Source organism: Nyctereutes procyonoides, unplaced genomic scaffold, assembly GCF_905146905.1.
Source record: "Nyctereutes procyonoides isolate TBG_1078 unplaced genomic scaffold, NYPRO_anot_genome, whole genome shotgun sequence".
Taxonomy (NCBI): domain Eukaryota; kingdom Metazoa; phylum Chordata; class Mammalia; order Carnivora; family Canidae; genus Nyctereutes; species Nyctereutes procyonoides.
The window spans coordinates 23,012,124-23,039,981 of record NW_026575146.1 but is presented as its reverse complement, the minus strand read 5'-3'; the positions used below and the strand labels follow the sequence as shown (position 1 = coordinate 23,039,981).

General features: G+C 39.1%; 1 protein-coding gene across 3 annotated transcripts in view; it reads right to left on the bottom strand.

The window, feature by feature from the left end:
* DSE (dermatan sulfate epimerase) overlaps positions 1–27,858 on the bottom strand; it is a 79,489-nt gene that overhangs the window by 46,162 nt on the left and 5,469 nt on the right. For 2 of the 3 annotated variants that reach the window (XM_055310416.1, XM_055310415.1), the window contains exon 2: positions 5,434–5,902. In XM_055310416.1, the coding sequence (XP_055166391.1) occupies positions 5,434–5,849 (416 nt within the window). In that variant the 5' untranslated portion in view covers positions 5,850–5,902. Of the gene's footprint in view, positions 1–5,433; positions 5,903–27,858 lie in introns of those variants that run through there. The other variant, XM_055310417.1, reaches the window with a different exon arrangement.

The following is a 27,858-nucleotide window of genomic DNA, read 5'->3' as shown; positions in this document are numbered from 1 at the left end:
GGGGCCTGAGGCTAAACCATATATCCATCCCTTCCACTTCCACCTGTATTTCAATGAACTTCACTTTGGAGATGCTTGATCCAGGGATGCTACAGTATTCATTCATTCATTCATTCATTCATTCATTCACTGGACAGAAATCTACTTAATGCCGTGCTAAGAGGTGGAGGATATATGTGTGAGCAAAAGACACAACCTTGCCTTTAGTCTGTTCTGGCATAAAAAATAGCCTTGTGCAACCTATCACACATGCACTGTAGGGATGTTCATGAGACTACTGTGAAGGTTCTTCACAAAAACCCCAAGAGACATTGCTGTCCGGTACTTGGGTCAAGAGTAATAGTTCTATAGAATAACTGATGTTTTTGATCCCATGGACAGTCTACACTTACTGAGCCTCTTCGCAGCTAAAAACCACAGGGCTCACTATGACCCACTTCTGGTCTATGAGATAGAACATTTTAGCAACTGTCTCATTCCTAATTCAGTTGATGTCCCGGATCTTTTTCTTCCCTTTTCTTTCTCAGCTACTTTGAATTTTGTATTTTATTTCCTTAATCTTCTGGGGGAAAGGTAGAGTAGAAATAAGTAAATAAAAATAAAAATGTGAAAAATTTAGGAAAGTAGCGTACTATGTGTTAATTCCCCAAACCAAAATTGACTTTTTGGAAATCTCTTTTAAATCTCTACTAAGGGGCACCTGGGTGGCTCAGTCAATTAAGCATCTGCCTTGGGCTCAGGTTATGATCCCAGGGTCTCCAGGGTCCTAGGATCCAGTTCCACATAGGGCTCCCTGCTCAGTGGGGAGCCTGCTTCTCCCTCTACCCCATCCCCTGCTCATGCTCTCTCTCTCTCTCAAATAAAATATTTAAAAAATAAATAAGTCTCTACTAAGAACTGCTTTTGTTATTTTCCTATCTTAAAGTTTAAGGTTTTGTAGGGAGGACCTGATGGAGAATATTTGGAGTTTAGCTGTGTTCTTTAACTATGTAAGGTTTGAAGACAGAAAGCAATCATTTATAAAGGAGAATACCCTATATGCCAATTGACATACGTAGAACTTGCTCTAGTGACCAGGTGACATTTTATAAAAAATGAATTCACTTTAAGTGGATTAAAATCCGTTTTCTATTGTTACCAGCTCTAGACTTATGGCCTCAGCTCACTGAGCTTTCTTCAAGTGGCGCATATTAAGTTCTTTTTTAAAAAGATTTTATTTATTTATTCATGAGAGACACACAGAGAGAGGCAGAGACACAGGCAGTGGGAGAAGCAGGTTCCCTATAGGGAGCCTGATGTGGGACTTGATTCCAGGACTCCAGGATCATGACCTGAGCCAAAGGAAGATGCTCAACCACTGAGCCATCCAGGTGCCCCCAAATAGCTGCATATTAAGTTCTAATCAAGCTTTTATATGAAATATGGAGCCAACTGCAGTGCAAATCCTAGTTCTCATTTGGAAGATGAGATCTATAGGGGACACCCACCCCCCACCCCCCAAAAGGCTTAATCCAAGGGTTAAAGATATTTTTGGTGATTCTGAAAATGACTTGCCACTTTATATATAAGTTAAAATAATATCTTTTAAAATTTGATTTTTAGAACTAGGAACAAGCTTAAGTTACTGTTTATTTTACTGTTATGAAGAACATTTGAGCCTTAGCAGAAGTCAGAACAAAGGAGTGTGTGAGCAAGGACATGGCATATCTGCAAAGGCAGATACTACAGAGAGACAGGACTCATCCTTCTGTGGTGCTGGGAGGTACATGCAAGTATAATGCTAAAATAAGAAGTTTTGCATGCTGTTGTTTTCTAATCACTACCATTCTCATGATAAATCTTTCAGATTCCCTTTTACTTGGCAGTATGTGTCATATAAAATGGACACATAACAAGATTTGTATAGACAACATTTTCCTTTAACTGTTTTTTATAATGGCCCAAGAGCCCTAAATAACTGAATATATAGATGTTACTTTTAGCTCTTTTCTTACAAAATACTCAAATGAAAAATGAGCCATATTAACAAATTTGTATGCATGCATATATCAGATGTACTTCTTTTTAATACCAGACAAAAGACACATCACTGTTACATTCCACTAAACCTTCTTCATTGGCATTACCATCAGATTCTTATATGCATTAAAAAAGGGCCCTCGGGAGCATCACTGAACATTTTAACAGAACAAAGCGAAAAGGGAAATTTAGTGAGTTAAACAGATGTGCTAGTTTAGAGAGTCATTTGGACAAAGATGAGTAAAATCTCCACATAAATCCCAAATACTATTTCCTTAGAGTCTACATATACTGATGTATAAGCCAAAACAGGGTGTAGGTACTGAATAAATAACAGTAACAATACTTATCATTAACGTCATTATTCTTATTTATTGAAGGCTTACTAGGTGACAGAAACTGTGCTGAGTAATCTCCATTGTTATCTTGGAAATCCTCCTAATGAGGCTCTGAGGGAGATACTACAGCTATTGCCACTTCACATTAAGGCACAGACAAAATGTGGAAAGCCAAGATTCAAATCCAGATGGTGAGAATGTGGAGTTAACACTTTCTATCACACCAGAGTGCAGCACGATACAAACCTTTGTGTCATGAACGAAAACTAATGAAATCTCTGATTTCTGAGAAGAGGGCACCGCCCTCGCTTAGCTTTCAAATACCCAGTGTTTGCACTCCTCACTGTAGGGGTGGCTTAAACAATTTCTAGGCCATCCCTTCATCTTTGAATCCCTGGTACGCAGCCGAGTGCATGACACACAACAGATACTCAGTAGAAGTTAGCTGACTGAGTGAACACAACTAAGTCATTGGTTTTAAAAGGAGTAGAAATGCTCTTCAAAGAAAATGGAAAAGGTATTCAGTCTGATAAAGCCATTGTAGGAAGCTTTCTAAAAAACAAAACTATAGTATGAATTATTGATCTTTTTGGTAAATAAGAGCTAGTTCTTTTTTTCTCTGAAACTAATATATGTGAACTACATCCTAAGACAATATCTCCCCACCAAAAGCTTAAACTTTAAGGCAAGAAATAATAAAAGCAATTCTTAGTAGAGATTTATTTATTTTTCAAATATTTTATTTGAGAGAGAGAGAGAGAGAGAGAGAGAGAGAGAGAGAGAGAGAGAGAGTATGAGCAGGGGATGGGGTAGAGGGAGAAGCAGGCTCCCCACTGAGCAGGGAGCCCTATGTGGAACTGGATCCCAGGACCCTGGAGACCCTGGGATCATAACCTGAGCCCAAGGCAGATGCTTAACTGACTGAGCCACCCAGGTGCCCCTTTAGTAGAGATTTAAAAGAGATTTCCAAAGTCAATTTTTAGAGTTTGGGGAGTTAGCACTTTACTTTCCTAAAATTTTCATATGTATGTTTTTATTTACTTATTTCTACTATACCTTTCCCTGGAGATTAAGGAAACAAAATACAATATCCACAATATACTTATCTGTGCATTGTGGGAACATATCATTGAGTTGATTTATACAGTGACAGCTGAACTACAGAAGCATTTAAGCTATCAAAAAGTGATTACATTCAACTATAAATCTAAGTGAGAATATAAGAGTCCAAGAGTTGGGCATGGTAAATTTTAAAAGTTAAAATTTCCATGAAATCATTTAAAAGTAGAACCTAGTAATAGTAATTGTCAAGATAAAATGTTCCAGTAGCTCTTCTATTTCTGCTAGGATCACTTCTGGCATTAGAAACCAAATGTAGAGGTAAACTTTCCATTTCTGACCTTCCTCTTTCAAGGAGGTCAAGAGAAAGGAGTCAATTGTTCAGCTCTACCAAATCACAGAATGACTTTCTGGTGACCAGATACAGCACAGAGTTATATCTATTTTTATCAATACTGCCATGAATGAAGTATTAGTCTCTTGGCAAATTTATACATACCTCCAAAACCCAGTAAATCTCTACTTGTACAAACAATATAGAGACCACCATTTTTGTAAAGCTATTTAATTTTCCCTTCTTTTATCCTAAGAGTCTAATCCTCTCTAATGACAGCATTCATTCAAGTTGGTATTTATACCTCTGAATGTTTTATATTTTAATGTTTGCATCAGTTTGGTGTAATTCTCTTAATGTTATTGTATTTGTGTTAAAAAAAATCTTCATGAAACAATGGTACTTCATAGTCAGCTACTCTGTTATAAAGTGAAATAGCTTTTCACAGGAACTATTCTCTTGAACATTTTCATTAGTATCTTAATCTGACAAATTTAACTTCTCTATCTAAAAAGGGACTTTAAAAGAAAAAGTAGCTTTTAGGCAACAGAGGGGTTTCTTTCTACAAAAAGTATTTCACGGTTGCCATTTTTAACCAATTACACAATGTCCAGTACTTATAACATTTGATAATATAATATTGTAGTTCAAATATCAAATTTTCATACATCTTTTATTTTCTTTCTTGGTGTCAGGAATAGAGTAAAATCAGTTAATTAGAATTCAGGAAGTTTGCAAACTACCATCTTTCACTTCTATTATGGGTGAAATATAACTTATCATAGCATTAAATGCATTTATTGATTTTTTTAAGCATTTAAAAATGAGCTCTCTAGGGGCACCTGGGTGGCTCCGTCACTTAAAAAAAAAAGAGCTCTCTATAGTCCTATAAAAAAGAAATTTCTATAATTTTAAAAAGGTATTTTATATAGTTTGTAATTTTTCTGGTGCAAGTATACCATGAATATGTATTAAAACACAGTTTGGGTAAGGATACCCACAGAATCCCTAATCAACTCCCCCATATCTTCTTGGAAGCAGGCAGACATATTTATTATAAAGAAATAAACTAAATTTAAGCTAATTCAAAAAGGGACAGCAAGTTTGTTTTCAAATCTTAGAAAATCTGAAGATAAATTATTATGTAGTTAGAATTGCTCACAAAATTATACAACAGGTTTTCCTACAGGTTTGGGCAGTTTGGTCGTTATCGGATAAGATCTTGTTTATTGCCAGTTAATCCTATCATATTCATTTTTAGCTCCTAATTGTCATAAAATTTAAACAAATCTTAATTGGCCCAAATGCCTTGCTGGCAGAAGGTTTTAACCACTTAGAGGTCGATAAGAATGTAAAGCCAGATGACCATACTATATGCTCATTAAACTTAGAAGAAAGAATTCTCAACAATTGGATGACAGTATTTACTCAACGCAGCAAGTTATGTTTTCTTTGGCTAGGATATATCTAAATATTTTCCTCTAACTTTAAACACGGACATTACTGGGTCTTCTGAAATTATGGACCATTCATTAAGCCACTAACACCACAAATAACGAGTAACCCCTCCCCTTCACTCATACATGTATGTGAAAACCTGGCTTCCAAGATTTCATCTGAGTATAAATTCATGTCTTTAAATTGCAGAGTTCATACAGTAAGAAGAAAAAGACAAAAATCTACCAACTAGGCTGAGCTGCCATCCTCTCCATGTAGTCTTTGGCCATGTCTCGGGCTTCAATGTTCTCAGGATACAGCACACAAAACATTGCCAAGGCGCCCAGGTTGTTGCCGTAAATTTCATTCCAGCGGGCGCTGTAGTCCTTGGGGTCCCAAGGAGGGAGGTATTCCAAGGGGCTGGACAGCATGGTGTGCACGGCCTCAGTGAGCCGGGCAGCAATGTGCTCATGCGAGCTGGCAGCCCTGAGCTGGAGCTCTGCGACCTCCGCCCTGGAGAAGTAGAGCATTGGGTGGCTATCGTAGTTGGCATTGTTGAAGGGAATCATGACTTCTGGGTTCTCGTCAGTGATGTATGCTGACACAAAGCAAAACAAATATATGAAAAACACACTGGGGGCCCCCCGTGTGTGAGTCCTCATCGTGGCATCAGATCTCCAAATCTCCAAGGCAGCCAAACCATCTTCGAAAGATCCTATAGTTGGAAAAAAGAAAAGGATATGTCAACCAGGGAAACGTGGCAAAGTAGGAAGGACAACCTTGCTTACTAGGAGCAGGTCTAAATATTAAAAAAGAAAGCTTATGAATTTAGATTTTTTAAGAAATACAACAAAAATTTGAACTAGAAAGAGACTTACTAAAGCCTAATAACTTAGTCACAGGAAGAAAAGGTACAACATAAGGAATATGGTCAATGATATGATAATAGCATTGTATGGTGACAAATAGTAGCTACACTTGTGGTGAACACAGCATAATGTACAAACTTGCCAAATCACTAAGATGTACCCCTAAAACTAATAAATATATTGCATGTCAACTATACTCAAAAATAAATTAAAACTCTAATAATTTCATTGGATAATTAACCAAGTAAACATGATACTGCAGACCTGTAGTCATTGAAGAAAACAGAACTTTGGACTTGGGAAAACCATATTATATTTGCTCAAGTAGGTAAGACAAACTCTCTGTGGCATCGTTCTCATATTTTATCACGCAAAAAAAGTTTGATTTTATGGTATTTTTTTTTAGACATGAACATGAAAACCACAGTAACCAAAAGCTGGTGGAGAAATGTTGTCTGGGAATCTGGATGGTCATTAGGAAAAAAGAGAAAATCCTGTCTTTCTTAATTATAGGCTCCATCACTCTGGCTTCTCCCGGCTTCCTTAACATTCTACATTCTGCAGCAGGGATTAGGATCAATACATCTATACGAGTATAGGCAGACAAAATATTATGAGTAAGGTTATATCCTCTTTGTGTCAGCAGAAGGTGGGGAGAGAGTAGACAAAAGCAGAGTAACCGGCAGCCAAGCCCATGGATTCCCTGGGCTGACATCAGCAGGCGTGTATTGAAAGGCCAGACAAGGGGCTGCCGGGGCTAGAAACGGATGGGCCTTCATTGAGAAAATAAAATCCCAGAATCAAAAGGCTGAAATAACACGTGTGCATTTTCCCCTTATTATTTGAAACTGCTGCCTATTTTTTCATTTTGCATAGGGGATTTTGGTGTCATTCAGTAAGTCAGACAATGAAACCAAGCTCATATTTTCTTAACTGCTTAACTTTCTTAAAAATCCTTTTTTTTTTTTTCCAGTGGCACAGGTTAAAAGAACATCTTTCAAAAACAAGAACATTTTTAAAAAAGAAAAAGAAAAAAAAAAAAAACCCAAAACCTCAGCCTAGTCTATGTCCCACATCTGGGATAAAGCAGGCATAAAATCCCCCAGAGGAAAGTCAGGGAATTCTTAAAATTCTTCAGAGGGGAAAGGTTATAGAAAGCAGACCAGAAAAAGACAGTTTTATGTAAATAATGAACAGTAGTTTTCAATTATTAAAGAGAGAAACTGATGGAGAAAAATCAACCTCCTCAGCTGAACACAAACTATTTTTCCAAGAGAAAACTGCCTCGTCACATTCATAAGAAAGAAAACCAAAGATTTAACACACACTGGAGATCAGTCCTTATTCTCAACTTGCTGCATCTCCAAGACAGAGGCAATATGGCATCACTTATGGATGCTGCCATTAATTCTACTATTCCTTATATTTTTGAGTGTGATTTAGACTACATATGAAACTCAAGGGCAGCAATTTTGCGAAGCATTTTATATGTATTTCAAGAGTCAAACTTGTGATTAATAAAAAAATTGGTATAGCCATGCTAAATAAAGTACATAAAATAGAAATAAGTCTTGGACTCTACTCATATTATGTCTAGCACCCAAAGCTTTGAGGCGGCTGTCTAGACCCTTCGAGGTCAGAGACCTGGCCAAAAGAAATAGTCCTTTGTGGTTATGTCTGAGGAGGGGTGTGGTCTCTGGCAACACAGATACGCGGCTGGGTCTGAAGTAATACTGAATCCCCACCACCCCCACCTCCACCCTGAGGTTTATTTTTTGCTCTTTTCATTGAACATCCACACAGACAATTTTCTTAAAAGCCTGCCTATATTAAATCCCCCAGACTCTAAGATGGAATGCAGTTATCAATGCAAATAACGTTGTGGAGGTTTTTTAGGTACCCAAAGTGAGGATGAATTGGAAGTTTCTCCTTTAATTGACCCCTACAGTAGCTCAGTGGTTGACTGTCTACCTTGGGCTCAGGGCATGATCCCGTGATGAGTCCCGGGATCGAGTCCCTGCATCAGGCTCCCTGTGGGGAGCTTGTGTCTCTGCCTCTCTCTATCATGAATAAATAAATAAAATCTTAAAAAAAGACCCCTACATGGATAGTATTAAAGATCTTCTCTCAATTACTGGTTTTTGAATGTGTAGCTAGGTATTTGTGGGAGGTTGGGTTTTGGGGGGATGGGTGAGGACCCACAGGGAGACTAGAATTCCTCTATCTCAGATTCTGCACCCACATCCCTAAAGGTAGCTCAAACCTGATTTGTTTTATCCTCTTCCTCCTCCCGTAGCATGCTACCCTCTGGCCCAGGCCCAGAGTCACTAAGGTAGTGGGGGCTGCCCCAGAGAGGACTCACGCTATGATCCCAGCCACTTCTGCCACATTGCTTCCAGAGACATAGGTCATGCCTGAGTGTATTTGAACAAGAAGAGTTGCTTCTGAAACACAGAACCTCATTAAGATGTTGTTTTGGGAATCGTGCCACCTCAGTATGCCAACTGTTATTGAAGGGTCCCTAGTTATTGCTTTAAATTCATGTGAGGTCAGGGCAGCAAGGCTGTGAGCTACCACACATTTCAAACATGAGTTCTTGTTGGGCTACCATGTGGGCCAATGCAGAACCCACAGAAATTTTATAGAACAAACATGCACAGGGATCCCTGGGTGGCACAGCGGTTTGGTGCCTGCCTTTGGCCCAGGGCGCGATCCTGGAGACCCGGGATCGAATCCCACATCGGGCTCCCGGTGCACGGAGCCTTCTTCTCCCTCTGCCTGTGTCTCTGCCTCTCTCTCTCTCTCTGCGACTATCATAAATTAAAAAAAAAATTAAAAAAAAATTAAAAAAAAAAACATGCACAAAGACTACCTGGGAAGAAGGGACTGTAGCGTTCATCCCGTCACATACTATGTTGCCTTCCTATTATTCTGCACTCAAGTCATCCAGCCTCCACTACTCTCCCGCGATTAAGGCCTTTGTTGATCTATCCAAAGAGTTCATGTCTTCTGTATCTAGCACATACCTCTATCAAATGCAACTGTTTGGGCTGTTTATACGCTGTGCCTCACAGAAGGTGGGACCATGGCTTCCTCTTTGCATCACAGGACTTAGCACTGTGCTTGACAAGGAAAAAGCAGCTCATAGATGCTGGCTGAACTAAGTTAACACTTGGACTTAGCAGGTGGAGTAGATATCATCACTAAAATAAGTGAGGAGGAACTGGTATGCCCCGTTATTTGTAGTCAAAGCAAGTTTAGAATTTTTCAGAAGAAAAATTTCTGCTAGGAAACTAATAAGGGGAAATACAAGGCCAAGAAACTCCTGTAGCCTAAAAATAAATTTCAAATAAAGAAAAGACAAATAATTAAATTTAAAATGTAACCCAAACTTACTTTAGGCTGATAACCTAAAGGGAGACATCTACCATCTTTTTTCTTTTTTTAGATTTTATTTATTTATTCATGAGAGACACACAGAGAGAGGCAGAGACATAGGCAGAGGGAGAAGCGGGCTCCTCACAGGGAGCCTGATGCAGGACTCGATCCTGGGACCTTGGGGTCACCCCCTGAGCTGAAGGGAGATGCTCAACCACTGACCCACTCACGCATCCCTTACCATCTTGAATCTGTCCAGAAAATTACACTGAAAAGCCTTCATTTCCAGTCTTTGCATTTCCCCTTTACACTTCTACCTTCAGCATCCTGCATACTACTCTGTAGAGGGAAGATGTGAAGTTACGTGAAAGGAGTGTTTCTCATGATCATTTTAGGTGGACCACAGGTAGACAACTTTTATGTCAACTTATTTCAATGGAAAAACTATAACTGGTACCTCTAACCGGAGATTTCAAGAGATATAAAGTTCTGTTTAAAATACATTTACATTTAAAAATTAAAAAAAAAAAGTAAACGGATAGGGCAAAAATTGTTGAAAGTTGTAGCTGAACGACTAAAATGTGGGAGATGCTGAAATGCTGAGTAAAACAATGGTCACTGAGTTTACCAGAAGGGCCAGCCCTGACTCTCCCACTACCCCACCACCACGTGCGTGTGCATACACACACACACACATACACACACACACACACACACGTGCATGAGCTGCACAAGTCTGTACTCTCAGATGTCTATGGGTGATTTCTCAAGCCACGCTCCCCTTAGTTCATGTGTTGCAGACACAGTAGAGCACTGCTGGCTCCCTTAAATCTTCAGGCTGCACTTGGGCCAGCTCAAGAGCATGGCATTTTCAATACGGCAACATCACAGGTAACCCCTGGCAACTGCCACTAATATTTCAGTTTACCCTAATTCAATCCCCAGGATGTTTCTGAATGACTCTAGGAGGCTCATTTCCCCTAAAAGACTTTCTTCTTCTCTTCCGCTACTATACACTAACTTTCCTCATCTAGTTTTCCTTTCTTTGTCTCCCTCTACACAGCTTGGAAAGCAAAACATTCCTAAATTTTGACCTAATCAATGAGTACAATATAGTCATTTAAGAATTAACCTGTCACTACCAGATAATTGAAATAGCAATTTGATCATGCCCTGCCTGTATCTGTGGCAGTCCAAGTTTGACATTATGCTTAGGCCAAGCCAAATAATACAAAAAGTATTTAACAAGATGTCTGAATTCTAATTATTTTAAGTAGGTCCTCACAAAGTAACAATAGGCCTAAAATTATTTTGCTTTAATCCTTGTTCCAACAATCTGCTGCAGCTATTATGACTGCTGACACACAGAAATTTCGTGTGAAATACTTTTCACATATTTGATCTTTTACTTTACAATAACTTGATGTGACAAACAGTATTAAGAGTTAGTGTCCACCGGAACTCCAACAGTATCTTAGAGGCAGAACTAGAACACTATCTCCTAAATCCTAAGCCAACATTCTTTTCTTTAACCAAATTTTTAACAATATTCAGTGACATTAAAGTTCCCATGTTTGCCATCCTTACACAAAGAAAGTACAGAAAGAATATGCTCAGAAGGAAAGAACGGAAAACTAGACTAGTAACATCAAGTTTCAAAAATGAAGTCGGTTTCCAAATGGTCTGGGACTGTTTATAAATGTAACACATGGTAGCACAAAAGTTCTTTCAATTTCCCTGGCTTTAGAAAATATAGAAAATATAAGGATCGAAGAGTGGTATTACCCTGTAGAAAGTAAAACATGTCCCAAATTAAGATGGATTAAAACCACTTTTATAGCATGCGCTAATAAGTCTAAAGAGAACAGCATTACCATTAACACTGGGCATGGACAAAAGAATAAATCCCTGCTCTGCTGTCTGCTAGTTTTGATCAACTGACTCATGCTCTCAAAGTCTCCATTCTCTCATCCATAAAATGATCCCACTTCATGGGGTGATTAAATATTATATGATGCACTTAGCAGAGAACCTGACATGAAGAGGTCTCTCTACATTTTTAATAAAAAGGAAGAAGTTTGACATACAAGATGAACCTATCCATAAAATATTTTATGGATTATATTAACCATATATTATATTAACCTATCCATAAAATATTTTTTGAAAGAAACTAAATATCATCAGCAAAAGAAGGAGAATCACAGATGTTAAGTGACTAGGCAAGGTCATACTACTTTTTAGAAACTTAGCTGAAACTCAAACACAATGCTCCTGACTCTTTAACACATCATTCATTAGTAAGCTCAACACTCACTGGAAAAGAAAGCATATGACCCTTACGGTTTTTCAAGTATTTGTCAGGGGTTTTGCCCTCAAAGAAAAGAATAATGATTAAATAAATGATATCTGAGTTTGATTGCCTCCCAAGGCCCGTAATTCTTGGTGTATAAAAAGTGACTGCTTCATGATATATTCTTTCAAAAGGCCCAGTGATACAACAGGGGCTGAAAAATAAAATCTCTGGTGGGAGAGTGTTTCCTACTAATAAATTTATATGATTGAAGGGGTACATGGTACTTGGGGACATCGGCAAGAGCTGATACGGTAACCTCGAGGGTCTGGTATTGGCTCAGACAATGTCATCAGTATCTCAACTGATCATCCTGGGATATGCTATCCAATATCAATAAAACTAAAACCCTCCTCCCCCAACATATATAAAACCAGAATGTCAGTGCATTCATTTACAAGAAATATGACCATCGAGCAGATTGGGAAATATCTTCTGGCTTCATCAGAAAACTACACAGGTAGTAAAATTACTAGATAATTGCCTGATGAAGGGCCCAGGCTTGGGGCAACTCAACCAGTCAAGATTACCAACATAACTCACTTGAAAGGAGGCTGTGTTGTTAGCATCTGTCACAGATGCCCTCGGGATATCATTAAAAACAAAAACTTTAAAATGGAATTGTAATGATATTTAGGAAAGAAGTGCAAAATATACATACCCCACAGCTCCTGCCACCACCCTCACCAAGCTCAGCTCAAGATTACCTGTTCCTGTTTGCCCAGGCCAATGGATGGGCCCAGTAGTCAGTGACCTGATTAGGACACTTAAATACCTCCCACACTAGAACCGGATGTGTCCATATCCACGAAGAGCTAAAACAATCCTGCAGACCATACTACAGAATGCACCGGCGTCGGATCCTCCTCCCTGGGAAAGGTAGAGGCGCTGCAGAAGTTACCAACTACAACTCTTTCTTGTTCATTCTTCTACTGAAACCCAAGTTCCCTCATTTTAGGCCTCCAATCGGGTTTCAGGCAAACTCTGATGCCCTGAGAGCACCAACATATCTTAACAGAACTGCACATTTTCTTCTCTGATCTATTTTAGGAATTAACTCTCAGAGAAACCTATTTCCAAGTATAGGAGAAATATCTTGCTGTGGTCTCACACATACTACTTCACTGTTCCCACATATTTTAACTAAGGGAATGTACATATTTTTAATATGCTCCTTACTTTTCTATTTCAATTTTATTAAACGTATAATGAGGAGACATTTTTGAAAAATAATTTTACCTCAATATCAAAATAAAACCTTATATGTCCTTGGTAAATTTCTGTAGTGAAATAAATCTAACATTATTCTTACATACATCAAATCCTAAGAAAACATATGGTTTTGGTACTACACAATCATTCGCTAAAATTACACTCCCTGATGTGTAAAGCCTGTAGACTCAGCCAAGAAAGAACATTTTAAAAACCAAGGGCTCTTAATCAAAATGAAAGTTCCTTTTACTGAGGGTTTATTGTTTTCCTTATTTAGGGTGAAATGAAATATATCTCCCCAAAAAGTCATTTCCAAACAAAAATCCACAATATGAAATTATAGCATATGGAACCCCCAAGAATTTACACACACTACTGAGGGAGTAATTACAATCCTGAACCCACACAGCAAAACCACACCGTGTATAATAATGGTGCTCACCACCTTCACACTCAGCACTGGAGAAATTTTAAGTTAGGTTTGTAAGTTAAGTGCAGCTCTGTGCAGTCTAAAACCATTTCTATATTGTTTCTGGAAAAGTTTTTTTTGTGAAGATAACACATTTTCTCCCAATGTAATCTGAGGCTGGATCCTTTTCTAGACCAACAATGATAACTATGTAACTTCCTTCTATGAGAAGAATGGTTAACCTAAATTATGTTTAAAATGAAGGCTCTATCTTCCATTCACCAGAGGACTACTTGAATAAGTAATTTACTGGCTATCAAACTGAAGGCATAATTTAGTGGTAGAATTATGCCTGGTGCACATTATTACAAAACTAAAAACCACTAAGATGGAGCTTTTTTGGTGCCTGGCTGGCTCAGTCGGTAGAGCATGCACGATCTCAGGGTCGTGATTTCAAGCCTCAGGGTTGTGATTTCAAGTTGCAAGCCTGTGTCCACGTTGGACACAGAGCTTACTTTAAAAAATAAACTAATTAAGGTATTACATTAAAAAAATTAATAAGATCCAGCTTTTGAGAAGGTGGCTGTTATAGAAAATAGAAAGGAAGTAAAATCTGTATTTTCAGGAGGCAAAGAGAAAGCAGGGTAGAGGTGTGGCGGAGGATCTACAAAGTCACTGAGGAGACTAATAAAGCAGCTAATTTTGCTTACAAAAAGTCTAAAAGAGGAAAATTAAATAGTTATACTTTTTAAACTGTAAGTAAATTCTAGTTTATCTAGCAGTCCAACAATTGGACACCTTCTAATTGTTACCTCTTTATTATAATTTTGATGGGTTTTATTAATGCTGATGTTAGAATACAAATTGCTAAAGTATTTTCAAAAGTTTTGATTCTGGGGGCTGCTGGGTGGCTCAACCAGTTAAGTGCCTTTGGCTCAAGGTCATGATCTCAGGGCTCTGGGATCCAGTCCCAAGCCCATGTCAGGCTCTCTGCTCAGCCAGAAGTCTGAGTCTCCCTCTCCCTCTGTTCTCTCTCTCTCTCTCTCTCTCTCAAGTAAATAAAATCTTAAAAAATTTTTTTTTTACTCTGATACTATTTTCAGAAAATGTTGAATATAATTAAGTCAAGTAGCAATTTATACACATTAAGTTTTCCAATGCACTGTCTTCCAGAACTGGAAGATCAATTTCCCATCCACGTTAGGGGTAAGAATTTCTTGTAAATATTAATTATTTCAGCTATGTATTGAACAGCTATTAAATCCTGGAACTGTGCTAGCCATGGGGATAAAAAGTAAACAAGAATAATAATTATAGCATTAAAAATCTAGGAAAATGATGTTTCTCAGTTCTTTCTTTTAAAGATTTATTTGTTTGAGAGAAAAAGTGTGTGCACATGCATGGAGGTGCAAACAGGGGTAGGAACAGGAGGGGCAGAGGGAGAGAATCTTAAGGAAACTCCCTGCCAACTCAGAGCCCCACCCTGAGATCACGACCTGAGCCAAAATCAAAAGTCAGTCGCTCAACCAACTAAGCCACCCATGTGCCTCTGAGTTGGTTTACTTTAAACTGCAGAACTTGTATTACTTTGACAATAAATATGAATAGGAATTTTCCCTTAGTTTAACATATTTAACTACTATAGCTGGCCCCAAAATAAAATTAACAATCTTTTTTCCCTCCAATTTTTCTAAATGGTAAGTAACCAAAGATTCTCTGGAAGTTTCTACAAAACCAGCTATGGCTTTCTCAGCAATTGCTTTAACCATGAAAACACTCTTTTCTGGCATTACTGGGTAAAAATATAAAGCATAGAAAAGAAGATGAAGATAATGAAGTTAGTGGCTAAATATAACCTCATACGATTTCAAATAACAAACAAAACCAAAAATAGACATGAAAACTAAAGTATAATTTTTCTTTCTGCCACTGATTGACCAGGGCAGACCGGTGAGGTGGCTCAAAGGACTGACAAGGGGATCAGAGTGGCTTTTGTTCATCACTCTGTGATTCTGGACGAGCCAGCTAGTCCAACTAAACCTAGTTCTACTAGGTTTTCATCTTCATGAAAGATGCAGATGATGAAAATAGTATTTGTCTCATAGACGGTTGGGAGATTAAATGAGATAATACCTATAAAGCATTTACCACTTTCTGGTGAGAGTTCCCCCAAAATGCTAGTCATCACAGCTCATCTCAGGATATGATTAGTGGCTGTGGGCAAAAGCCAGAGCCACCAGACTTTCAAGGTTTGAATCTCAGTGCCACCACATCCCTAGGCATGTCCCTGTTTTCTCCTGCATAGACTGGATAAAATAATACCTTCCTCATAGGGTTTCTGTGATCTTCAATTAGCTGATACACTTAAAACATTAAAAGAGTGTCTGGAATTTAGAATTTGGAAGGTGTTCAGTAAGAGCTAGCAATCATCACCATCTTCTCAATGAGACCACCAAGGTCAGTCCAACGGAGAGGAAGCGTGCCATGACACCAGGAGGAAGTGCTCACAAAAACTATGACACACAGAATGTTATTTTTAAGATAGGTACAATGCATTGTGTGTTCAGAACCTTGCAGAGTCATCAGGAGCCTAAAAATATCAAATATTTTGACAAATATAAAGTATGTGAAGCCAAGAAGTTTCTCCTTCTTCCTGCTCAATGGCACATTTATAACTTCAGGCTACATGTTCTAAGTAATTCAATACATCTAAGAAATCTGCAAATCTAATACTATTTCTTCATCAACCAATATTTATAGAGAGAGATAGAACTTTCTATACCATAATGACACACATGTGTTTACAGTCAGGAAAATATCCTAAACATAGAAACACCAGTCTTTTTTTTAATTTTTTTTTTATTTATTTATGATAGTCACAGAGAGAGAGAGAGAGGCAGAGACACAGGCAGAGGGAGAAGCAGGCTCCATGCACCGGGAGCCCGATGTGGGATTCGATCCCGGGTCTCCAGGATCGCGCCCTGGGCCAAAGGCAGGCGCCAAACCGCTGCGCCACCCAGGGATCCCTAGAAACACCAGTCTTGATGACATTTAAAAGATGACCAAAATCACTTCTGAACCTAAATATAACTTTAAAAAATCTGATGTTTGATTGAAATATTCTCTACATCCCTAAAATGGCAGTACACGTTAGCCTTCAGTTGGTAATGTAATTCCTTGAATTTGTGGATAAAACTATTTTTAATTCTACAACCAACACTCCTCTGCCCCCCTTTGATTTTTAGATATGTGACTTTCTTTCTTAACCAGTTTTGGTGGTTAATTTCGTGTCATTGTGATGGGCTACAGGTACCCAGATACCTGGTTAAGCGTTATTTCCTGGTGTGTCTGTTGAGGGGGTTTCCACAAGAGGTTAGCATTTCAATCCATAGACCAAGTAAAAGTATAGACTGTTCCCTTTGATGAGAGTGAGCCTCATTCAGTTCACTGAGGGCCTGAACGGAACAAAAAGGCAGAGGGAGAATTCCCACTCATTCATGGGCATGCACTCTGGGCGCACTCTGCCTGCCTGCCTGAGCTGGACCAACAGTCTTCTCCTGCCCTTGGATTGGGGTTATACTTCTAGTTTTCCAGGGCTCCAGCCTGCAGACAGCAGATCATGGGACTTCTCAGCCTCTAGTGTTGAATGAACCAGTGCCTCAATGTCAACCTCAGGGCCAACTTTCTTCCTTTCCCTTAGCACCATGTGTTCCTGCAGGTCAATTCCTCTGCTCCCCTGGCCTACCGGCTGCAAACGCCCATGGAACAAGTCATGACATCAATTATAGATTCTCAGGCTTAAGTACCACAAAACACACTTAACCTCTTATAAGTAATCTACTCAGTTTCACTCATTTATGAATTTAGCTAAAACTGTATATATTTTGGGTATGTCCTTCTATCATTCTCCTTCAGGATTAGGTTCTATAGTTTTAGCCTCTAATAATGACCCTCAGAGACACTAATACCATCCTCCAGGCCCTACCATGCTAACTAACCATGCTATGCAGGAAAAGATTAACCCAGTAGGCCTACTGCTCAAATCTATAAGATTTCTAAGAAAGGTCTATCTTTTCAGGATTGGCTCAGATGAGCTCTGAGCCCTTGTAATAATCTGCCTCATACAAGTTTTTTTTGTAAAAGATTAACCCAGTAGGCCTACTGCTCAAATCTACAAGATTTCTAAATATTTTTTTTAATTTTTATTTATTTATGACAGTCACAGAGAGAGAGAGAGAGAGGCAGAGACACAGGCAGAGGGAGAAGCAGGCTCCATGCACCGGAAGCCCGACGTGGGATTCGATCCCGGGTCTCCAGGATCGCGCCCTGGGCCAAAGGCAGGCGCCAAACCGCTGCGCCACCCAGGGATCCCGCAAATCTACAAGATTTCTAAGGAAGGTCTGTCTTTTCAGGATTGGCTCAGATGAGCTCTGAGCCCTTGTAATAATCTGTCTCATACAAGTTTTTTTTTGTATTACAGTGTATACTCATACACTGTAATCTGCCTCATACAAGGCCCCCCTGAGGCCTTGGGCCATGTAGTAGCAGCACGACTGGATAGTTTATACTAACAATGTGATTCATGACAAACTCCCTATTTTTGCTCTGAGGGGCTATACTCTGAATAGCTGAAGTCACGGAGTGCCTATATGACTGGACCCCTGGAAAAGCCCTGGACACTAAGGCTGGGGTGAGTTTCCCTGGCTGGCAACACTTTGCACATGTTGTCACATATTGTTGCCAGGAGTGCCATTCCACTAAGAGAGGTGAAGCCTTACCTGGTTTCTCCTGAAGTCTGCCCCCATGTATTTTTTCCCTTTGGTGATTTTTAAAAAAGATTTTATTTATTTATTCATGAGAGACAGAGAGAAAGAGAGGCAGAGACACAGGCTGAGGGAGAAGCAGGCTCCATGATACAGGGTGCCTAACGTGGGACTCAATCCTGGGACTCCAGGATCACGCCCTGGGTTGAAGGCAGGCGCTAAACCACTAAGCCATCCAGGGATCCTCTCCCTTTGGTGATTTTAATCTGTATCCTTGGCTCTTTCAAACCATATTCATGATTAAAACACCTTTTTGTGAGTGTTTCTAGTGGATCACTGGGTCTGTTGGTGGTCTTGGGTATTTTCTTTTTAGTCCAATCATCTAAATTCCTGTTAGAAGTAGGAGTCTTGATATACAATTTGCCCCATTAGAAAATATTGTGATACTATTCACCAAATCTTTTTCTCTACTCAACTTTTGTTGTTTTTCTATGATTTGTCCCCAGAAAAATGATTCTGTCCAAGGATATTTCTTTTGAAGCAAAGGACACAGCAGGATATACAGTAGTGGACTTATGGACTGCCTAAAAGCTTTAGGTATTATCCAAAAAATGAAAGACACAGATGTTAGGCAAAAGGCTTAAAATAATTTCATGGGAAAGTAATTTGCTGGCATTAAACTTATAATTCCAGCTTATTCAATAAAAATAAAAATTTCACTTACTGGATGAGTATATATACTCATGAGTATGTATACTGAGTAGATTTTGGAGAGTGATGCTTTTTTCACTATACATGAAGCTCTTCCTCATTCCTTACTTATACAAGTATTTTTCCACTTTTCCAATCTTCAAATACTCACCAATGATAAAACTGAATTTTTTTGCTGCCTTCACATTCTCAAACATTTTTATATGCACCTTTTTTTTTTAAATTCTCATTTTTGTCTCACAGATCATAGTTCTTTGGCACCGAAATCCCTGAGTACTTTCCAAATGTCCTCTTATGAATCATAATCAAAACTCAGAATACCACAGACTTGGTTTGTAAAACAATGATACATACGTGTAATTAACCCAAAGACACACAGGCACTGTCTTCTCAGGACTTGCCCATCTCAGTTACTGGCAACCAATCCTACCAGCAATTCAGGCCCAAACTCCCCTTGCTTCTCATACCCACTCTGTCTACATATCTAAATCATCAGGCAATTCTGTTGACTCCATCCTCAAAATACACCCCAAATCCAGACACTTTCACCACGGCCATAATGCCCAAGCCATGCCATGTCTTGCCTGAATTACTGCAAAAGCTTCCAAACTAGTCTGCCTGCCTTCACCCTTACCTCCCAATGGCCATTCTCAATGCAGGAGCCAGAGCCGCCCTTGTTCAATTACAATTCAGATTATGTCACTGCTCTGTTTAACACTCTCCAATAGCTTCCCGTCACTCAGAGTAAGAACCAAAGTGCTTCAAAATCACTCTCAAGGCATGACGTGGCCTGCCCCAGTTGCCTCTATGCTTTGGTGACCTACAGCTCTGTCTCTTTCCCCACTCTCGCCATGTGGCCTCCTTGCTCTCCTTGCGCTCACGGGGTGTGCTCCCTCCTCAGCACCTGAAGGCTTGTTTCTTCTGCCTAGAATGCTTCCCCCCAGACATTGACGTGGCTTGCTCCCACACCTCCATTAAGCCTTTGTTCAAATATCACTTCCTCAGCGAGTCTGGCTGTGACCATGTCATTTAAATCAATCACCATCATTCCCTAACTTCTTTCCAGATTTTAGTTTTCTTCATAACACTTAGAACTTACTAATCTACCATATAATTTACTTATTTCTTTTTGTCTGCCTGGCTGCCCCCTCTAGAATGCAAGCTCCATGAGGGCACTTTGCTTTCTGCTCTATCGCTAACACCTATAAGAGTGCCCAGCACTTAAAAAACATGCAGAGATTATTTACTGAATAGATGAACTAATGTGTCAAGATGTAAACCTTTAACAACTCAGAAAGAACTATACATATAATTATATAACTATATAAATGTAACTACATAAAAAGCAGCAATAAAACTCTTTGCCTACTAGGACAAACCATTTGGAGGTAAAATACACTGCACCATCTGACCCTTACAAGGTTACTCAGGGCGATTATTACAGTTTACTGACAGCTGCCACCATGCCCACTGCCCTTCCAAACCTCCCTCGGGTACAAAGCTCTCACTATATCCGTCCCAGGCTGCAGGTGGCTTGCTGTGTCCTCAATTCTTGCCATGCCCTTGTTAATGTGCTGGCCCACCTCAGATCACACTCTATGTCCTGAGTATACCATTTAGTTTTCCAACAGTCCATAGATGGTTTTCATCCCGGGTTTTTCTCCAGGTCTTTTTCTAAATGCCACCTCAAAACTTTCAGCCCATTTTACACTGGATTGGACATTTTGCTACTTTTGCCATCCACTCTTGCCCAGACCAGCCAGGCCTCTCTTTCTGCTGGATGGTTGGTTGTCGGGGGCTAGCAAGACTTTTATTAAAGTTGTTCTGTTTTGAAATTTAGGGTGATTCCCTTCATGTCTTCATTTTTAACTGTATTCCCAAAGATGATGATTATTATTTGATGGCTTGGTATATGGGCTTTATTAGTACTATTTGTAAATTAAAAAATCTTCCTGTATTAATAACAATTCTTTTAGCTAGAAAATGCAAAAGAACAGGATGCTTTCTAATGAATTTTTTCTCATACACTTATGCCACTCTTATTATTTTGTGCTAAATATCTTATTATGGTGAGTTTTTATGGCTCTATAAACGGTTATTAGCCAGGAAACAATCTAAGGAAAAGGAAAGCTTTACTAGACTGCTGGAGACTATGATCACTGTGCAGAACACACAAATAACTGCTGGCCACAGTTCTGCAGGCCAAAAACAAGTCTCCTGACAGAAATACCCCAAGTCAGAGCCTGGAACATGGCCAGATATTTAATAGTTGTGTTGTATGTCCAAGGTCATGTATGCTTAACTGGATGTCTTGGTCAATCAACCGTCTCTATTTCATACTGTCTTTAGCATCCTACTCTGGGAACGTTAGTTCTGTTCTCCACATCTCCCTATCTAGGCATACACTTCTCATCTCGACCCTCCCCGTTTTACCCAACCTCTGCTCACAACAAGATTCCACCCAGCTATTTCTTTGGGTCCGGCCTGATGGCATTATCTTTGTGGAGCTGGATGCTGAAGAAAACTCCTTTTGTACACATCTTATTTTCTAAACTTTCTTCTCATGTATTATCCTAAATGAATGTGGAAGCAATTCCTGAAAATTGGGCAGGGGTGGAAGACCAGGTGTCACTTAGGTTATCTTCCAATCCAAATTAAAGATCTTATAAAGAAATTTTGGCTCTTTCAATGACACCCTCTCCTCTGCTGTGCTCTTTCTGGAAGGCCACACCTCATTCTTCCCAACCCGCAAGCTAAGTGGGGTGAGCCTCTTTGATTCCTGGAACCACCCCTTAGTTCTCTCAGTGATACACCTAATACCTTCACTACCTGAAATCACCACTTGCGCATGTACTCTTTTTAACCATCACAGGCAATTTCTATTGTTTGAGGATATTTCTAACTTCCTTAGTGGCTTATAAACCTCAATCGCATTTGCCCATTCCTCCTCAATCACAACTATAAACCTGAGAGGCATCAACTTTTCCATCTTACCTCTGCATATATCTTTTCTATCTTACCTCTGCATATATACCCGCTTACTCTTCTCCAATCAACTCTTTAGTAAAATCCTTACCATTGATACCCTGGATTTTTGCCTCTTTCCAAAAGTATTCAATTCTTTCTTTATCACTTATACTTTGAGACAGTAATATATCATCCAAAGTTATAAAGGCTGAAATTACCAAGTGCAAGTATAATGTCCCTAAACTTATCTTAATACCTTTGACTCCAATCCTCAAATGGAAAGAAGTCCCAGAGACTGCCATGTTGGAAAGAAGAAAGAAATGCAAAAGATCCCTACAGGAGACAGGGACATACTGATATCCCAAGGCTCTCTGTGACATGAGCATCACTGTGGCCCTTCAGAGAATGGTGCAGGTCCAGGCAAAAAGGAGAAAGAAGAGCCAAGGGAAGCTCATTAACGGTTTCTCATACACACCTACAGATTCCTCCCCTTTTCTACAATTCTTCTGGCACACAATAGTCATAATGTGATAGACTCAAAAGACTTGATTTGGAGTCTGTCATGGGTTGAACTGTGTCTTATAAAAGTCATCATGTAGAAGTCCAAATCCCCAATACCTCAGAACGTGACCGTATTTGGAAACAGGATTGTTACAGATATAATTAATTAAGAAAAGGTCATATTGGAGTAGGATAGGCCCCTCATCCAATTATGACTGGTATATTTGTAAAAAGAAGAAATTTGGAGACAGACACACAGAGAATGTATCATGTGAAGGTAGAGATTTGGGTTGAAGTACTGAGCCTAGGAATGCCAAAGATTGAAAGAGACCACCAGAAGCTAGCAGAGAGGCATGGAATAGATTCCCTTCATAGCCTTAGAAGGAACCAATCCCATCAACACCTTAATTCTGGACTTCTAGCCTCTAGAATTGTGAGACAATAAATTTCTGTTGTTTAAGCACCCAGTCAGAGGCACTTTGTTACAGCAGCTCTAGCAAACTAATACAGAGTCCTAGCTCTATAATTTTCTTATTTCTAAGGTAGAGATGTCAAGCACCTGGGTGGCTCAATTGGTTAAGTATCTGCCTTTGGTTTAGGTCATGATCCCAGAGTCCTGGGATAGAGCCCCTCATGGGGCTCCCTGCTCAGTGGGGAGCCTGCTTCTCCCTCTCCTCCCCATTCTTGTTCTCTGTTGCTATCTCTGTCCCACTTTTTCAAATAAGTAAATAAAATCTTTAAAAATAGATTATAATTCTTATTGCTTATAGCAATATTGTTTATAACAATAAATATATGTAGTGCTTACCAAGTGCCAGGAACTGTGTTAAGTATTTCACATGGGTTAACTCATTTAATCCTCACCACAGGCCCATAATGTAGATATTAATATCATTCTCTATTTGCAGATGAGGAAACTGTGGCATAGGTAGATTAAGTTACCCAAGGCCACACAGACAGTGAAGGAACCAAGAGAAAAACCCACACAGTCTGACCATAGTACCCATGAAACAACTATCTTTATAAACCACAAAATTCCTCACAAATTAAAGAATCACCATTATGATATCATTTTCCTACTCAAGAGCCACTATTCCCACAATAAAATGAACAACTCTCTCATCCAAGAGCTTCTGCAGTCTAACACCTACCTTCATTTTATCACTCATTTCCTCCCTACACAAATTCTCCCTTCACACTTAGCTACTCCTCCTTGCTTGAGCACAACTCATATTTTTGTCCTTTATTCCCACTGTTACTCTCTCCCATGGGGCTCCTCCTCTGTCCTGCTCCACACCCAACCTCTTATCTTTCTCAAATACAACATTCTATTAAGCCTTCCCTGCCAACTCCATGCTTAAGTGGTATCCCCCTGTGGCCTCGAACATGCATTGTTCAGTATTCCCTGAGAATTCAGGAATAACGCCAGCCAAGAAGGTGCTTACACCATCCTATAAGACAGCAAGAGAAAGAAACATTTACCCAAACCATTAAAATAAAAAGAAGGATATCTGCACGAGAATGATAAACTACTGAGATTTACAGAAGTTGACACATCTGGCTGGGGTGGAGAAAGAAAGAAGTACTGAGGCAGTGGTGCCTGAATTGGGCCTAAAAATGGGGTCAATAAGAATGTTGATAGCTGGGTGACTGAGTGGCTCAGTGGTTAAGCGTCTGCCTTTGGCTCAGGTCATGATCCTGGGGTCCTTGGATGGAGTCCTACATTAGGTTCTCTATTGGGAGCCTGCTTTTCCATCTGCCTATGTCTCTGCCTCTCTCAAAATCTTAAAAAAAAAAAAAAAAAAAAAAAAAAAAAAAAAAAAAAGAATGTTGCTAGCTTCATTATGTGTTTACTAAAGTACACATTTAGTACTAGTGAAGGTATATCTTCCTTTCTCATAGTTAACTGTTTTAGTTCTCTCTGGATCCCAAAGGGATCTGAGGTGAATCTGACCCACTGGGGGCAGGGGTCTTCTCTTTCCTATACCGATATGCACGCTGATTACAAGCAATGAGACACCTTCAGGAAATACTTGTGGAGAGCCCGGAAAGAACTGATGCAGAGTGAAGGAAGAAAGAAAAGAGAATGATACAGGGGAGAAGTGAATTCCCACGATTTGCCCAAGTTCTCCTCAATCTGGCAGCCACTCTATTTCGCTGCTTCCTGTGCCTTGGCTCAGCTGCCCTGCTTGTGATGTGTTTTTTCCCTTCCCCTTTCTGGCATAAAGTCCTCTGAGACCCAAAGTCCTCTCCTAGCTGGGGGTATTATCTGCCTGGGTAATCCTATGGGTCTCCTCTTTCCTGCAATTTTCTACTGCATGCATTCAGCTCTGGTCAGCATTTAGTTGTTCTCATAAAGTTTCATACTTGGTTATCCTTCACCAACCAGATTTTATAGCTCCCCAAGGTTGGAAACCATGTCATATTTATTTTGTATGCTTCCCTTCTTCGCCTCCACACAGACGTCTCTTCAAACACAGGAGTACCTGGCAAATACTTGCTGAATGACTAAATCCTTTCAGTATTTCTATCGCTCAAGTATACTGTTCTTTCATCTAACTCTCCAGGTTCAAAAGTACATTGGAAAAAGTTAAATATCAAAGCATTCATTCCCAAGGAACACAGATTTATCTTTTCTAAAACTTGCAATCACTGAACCAAACTTCAGTGGCTTCACCAAGAAAAAAAGGTGTAAGCACACAAAGAAGGATCTGTTATGTAACCGCCCTAACACTGCTAGCTCAATTCAACTTCTTTAGACACAGAATTTATCATTTTATGGCAATTGAGTAGGATAAATACTACACATACTTCTTCCCCAAGAAAGAGATACTGAATGTGGTCCAACTTAACCTGAAACTTGTAAGACGAAATCCAACAAGTGGAAGTGAAATTGAATTTGTAAAGTTCTCAAGTTCCTAGGGCAGATATTCAAAATACTATTTGTTAATTTGAATTTAACATGAAATAATGCTATGTAAGTCACAGTTAAGTCTCAAAATTTTAATGGTGAGGACTTTAGAACCTTAACATAACACATGGTTAATGTGTGATGAATCCAATCTGAACAATGCTGGTTTCCTTAGGAGAAACAGTGGAGCTTAAAATTTTTAAATGTTCATTTATCTAAGTAATCTCTATACCCAATTTGGGGCTCGATCTCAATACCCCAAGATTAAGAGCCACTTGCTCTTCCAACTGAGCCGGCCAGCTACCCCAACAGATGTATTCTTATTTTGCTTTCTATTTCTACTGGGTTATCAATAGAACCGATCGATAGGGTCTAACTTGTGAAGACTTAAAGATAAAGGAGGTGAAGAAGAAATTAAGCTGATCATCAAAGGGGTCAGCAAAAATTATCTTACCTAAGATAACTCTGCAGGATTTTCAGTGCCTCCAAGAATCAGTATCCTCTGAGAGGTAATTGTGAAAACATTTCAAAGCTGCTTTAAAACCATGGACTGTAAAACTAAGTTGAGATTATTCCAATTGCCTAAGACAATTGACTTTTCTGGGCTCTACTTCTTGCCCACTGACATTGGCTGAGAGTGCTTTTCCCAACACTTTGTTATATCAAAATGAACTTGCTTTTAAGATAATTACACCTCAAGTAGTTTAATGTTAATACTGAAAAACAAAAACAAAGAAAACAAAACAAAACAAAACACCAAAACCAAAAACCAAAAAAACAGAACCATTGGCGTAAAACCACAGAATCAATTCTCTTGGAGAGTCTATCTTCCCAAACAAAAGTGAAACAAAGTTCACATTCTGGTTTTATAAATACCATTATTAATTTTAAATCATAAATACTGCTATAAGAAGTTTGGTAAATGAGAGAAGTTTCCAGACTCCTTCTGACATAGGCAACCTCTGTATTTTGACCACATAACTGATGAATGCCCCATATGTTCCTGTGGCCACTACTGCCAGTCTAGTTATACTATAAAAAATGGAGCAGAAAAAACATAAAAGGTATTACTGAAAAGCCCAAATGGAATACTATAGTCTGGTGCCAAAACCTTTTTTTAAGGTTTTCTAGAATTAAAAAAAAGAAATGTAGAGAAAAGCGACCTGTTTGGGGAGAGAAAACAGAGTAAGTATAGAGAAAAGGAATTTTCAGATATTATAATGCACACTTGAATGAAAGGTTAAAGGACTCTTACACATGATCAATATTTACCAGTGAGCAAATACTTTGCTCTAATAACAAAAATGCTAGGAAGAAACCATAAAGGCAACTTGAGTTTCAAACACTAAAACTGACCATTTCTTCTATATTCATATAATTAAATCCTTTTTAATTCCTAAGATTTTCATATCCTGATGAGCCAATGTCATAAAATTAGAACCTGAGAAGACATCCCTCCAGGACAGCCTCACTTAAACCTTTCTAAACACAGAAGAACTCCAAGGCCTCCTTCAGAAAGCCATTCTAAAGGTTAAAACATTCAGAAAAACTTCCCTGTATTTAGCATAAATCCCTCTTGATGCTCGCAGTAAGTCGATTTCCTCTTCTTTTTCTTCAGGGAAGATGGAAAACAGCTGTTCAACATTCCCTTTCAGGCTACTTTTTCCTTCCTGCCAGGCCCATTCCCCCCAAGGGAGAAGTGTAAACACTGCAGGTGATTCCAAAATGCAGCTGGCCCAAGCCTGATTATCCACAGGGTTGGTGGGTCTGGCCCCATATGTACCTCCTAGGATGATATCATTAAACAGCAAAGGCCCCAAGAAGAGTTCTTCACCAGAATTTATGGAATTCTAGAAATCCATGACTTACAATAGTCTATCCTCAGTAGACTCAAATAACAAAAGCAGTGCTGCTTCAAGAAGAAAGAGTTACAGTCAGAGTTGTAAAAAAGGTAACCAGTTACTGTCCTGCAGCCAGGCCACCTTCACTACCGCTTTACCCGCCTGGTGTGTCAGGGTGTTGAGAGTACCTTGGCATAGAACACTTTTAAACTACTTAGTGATTTTTATCATGCGATTCTTGAGATTCTTGTCACTGACGCAACTTTCTGGATGCAAACTAACTTCAGCAATGCAATAACCCTTTCCGTACTTCAATCTAAGGGAGTATTCTATTGGGAAGTGTCAATCTGTAGTCTATTACGTCTGCAAATGAGTAATCCCTGCTGGAATCACAACATAATCTGCAGATGACTACCTTATACACTAAAATTTATAAAACCAATCTAACATTGTTACCTCCTGTTTCATGAATTGCTAACAAATATCCCCATTTTTCTTGCAATAGCCATTAGACTCCAACAGTAAAGCCAGTATATGGCCTGTGTACTTCATCAATAAAAATATTATAGACTCACAAGTTTGCTAGCCCATTTCCTTTACAAATTCCTTTTAGGAGTTATGAAATGCTGATTCAACTTTGTTGTGGTGTAACATCTGCATGCATTAAGTGCCTATTGCTTAGTAGCTAAGTTTGTTACACGCGAGAAAAATGCAGAAGCCTTGATTTAATCAACAAATACAAATTTACAACTCTAA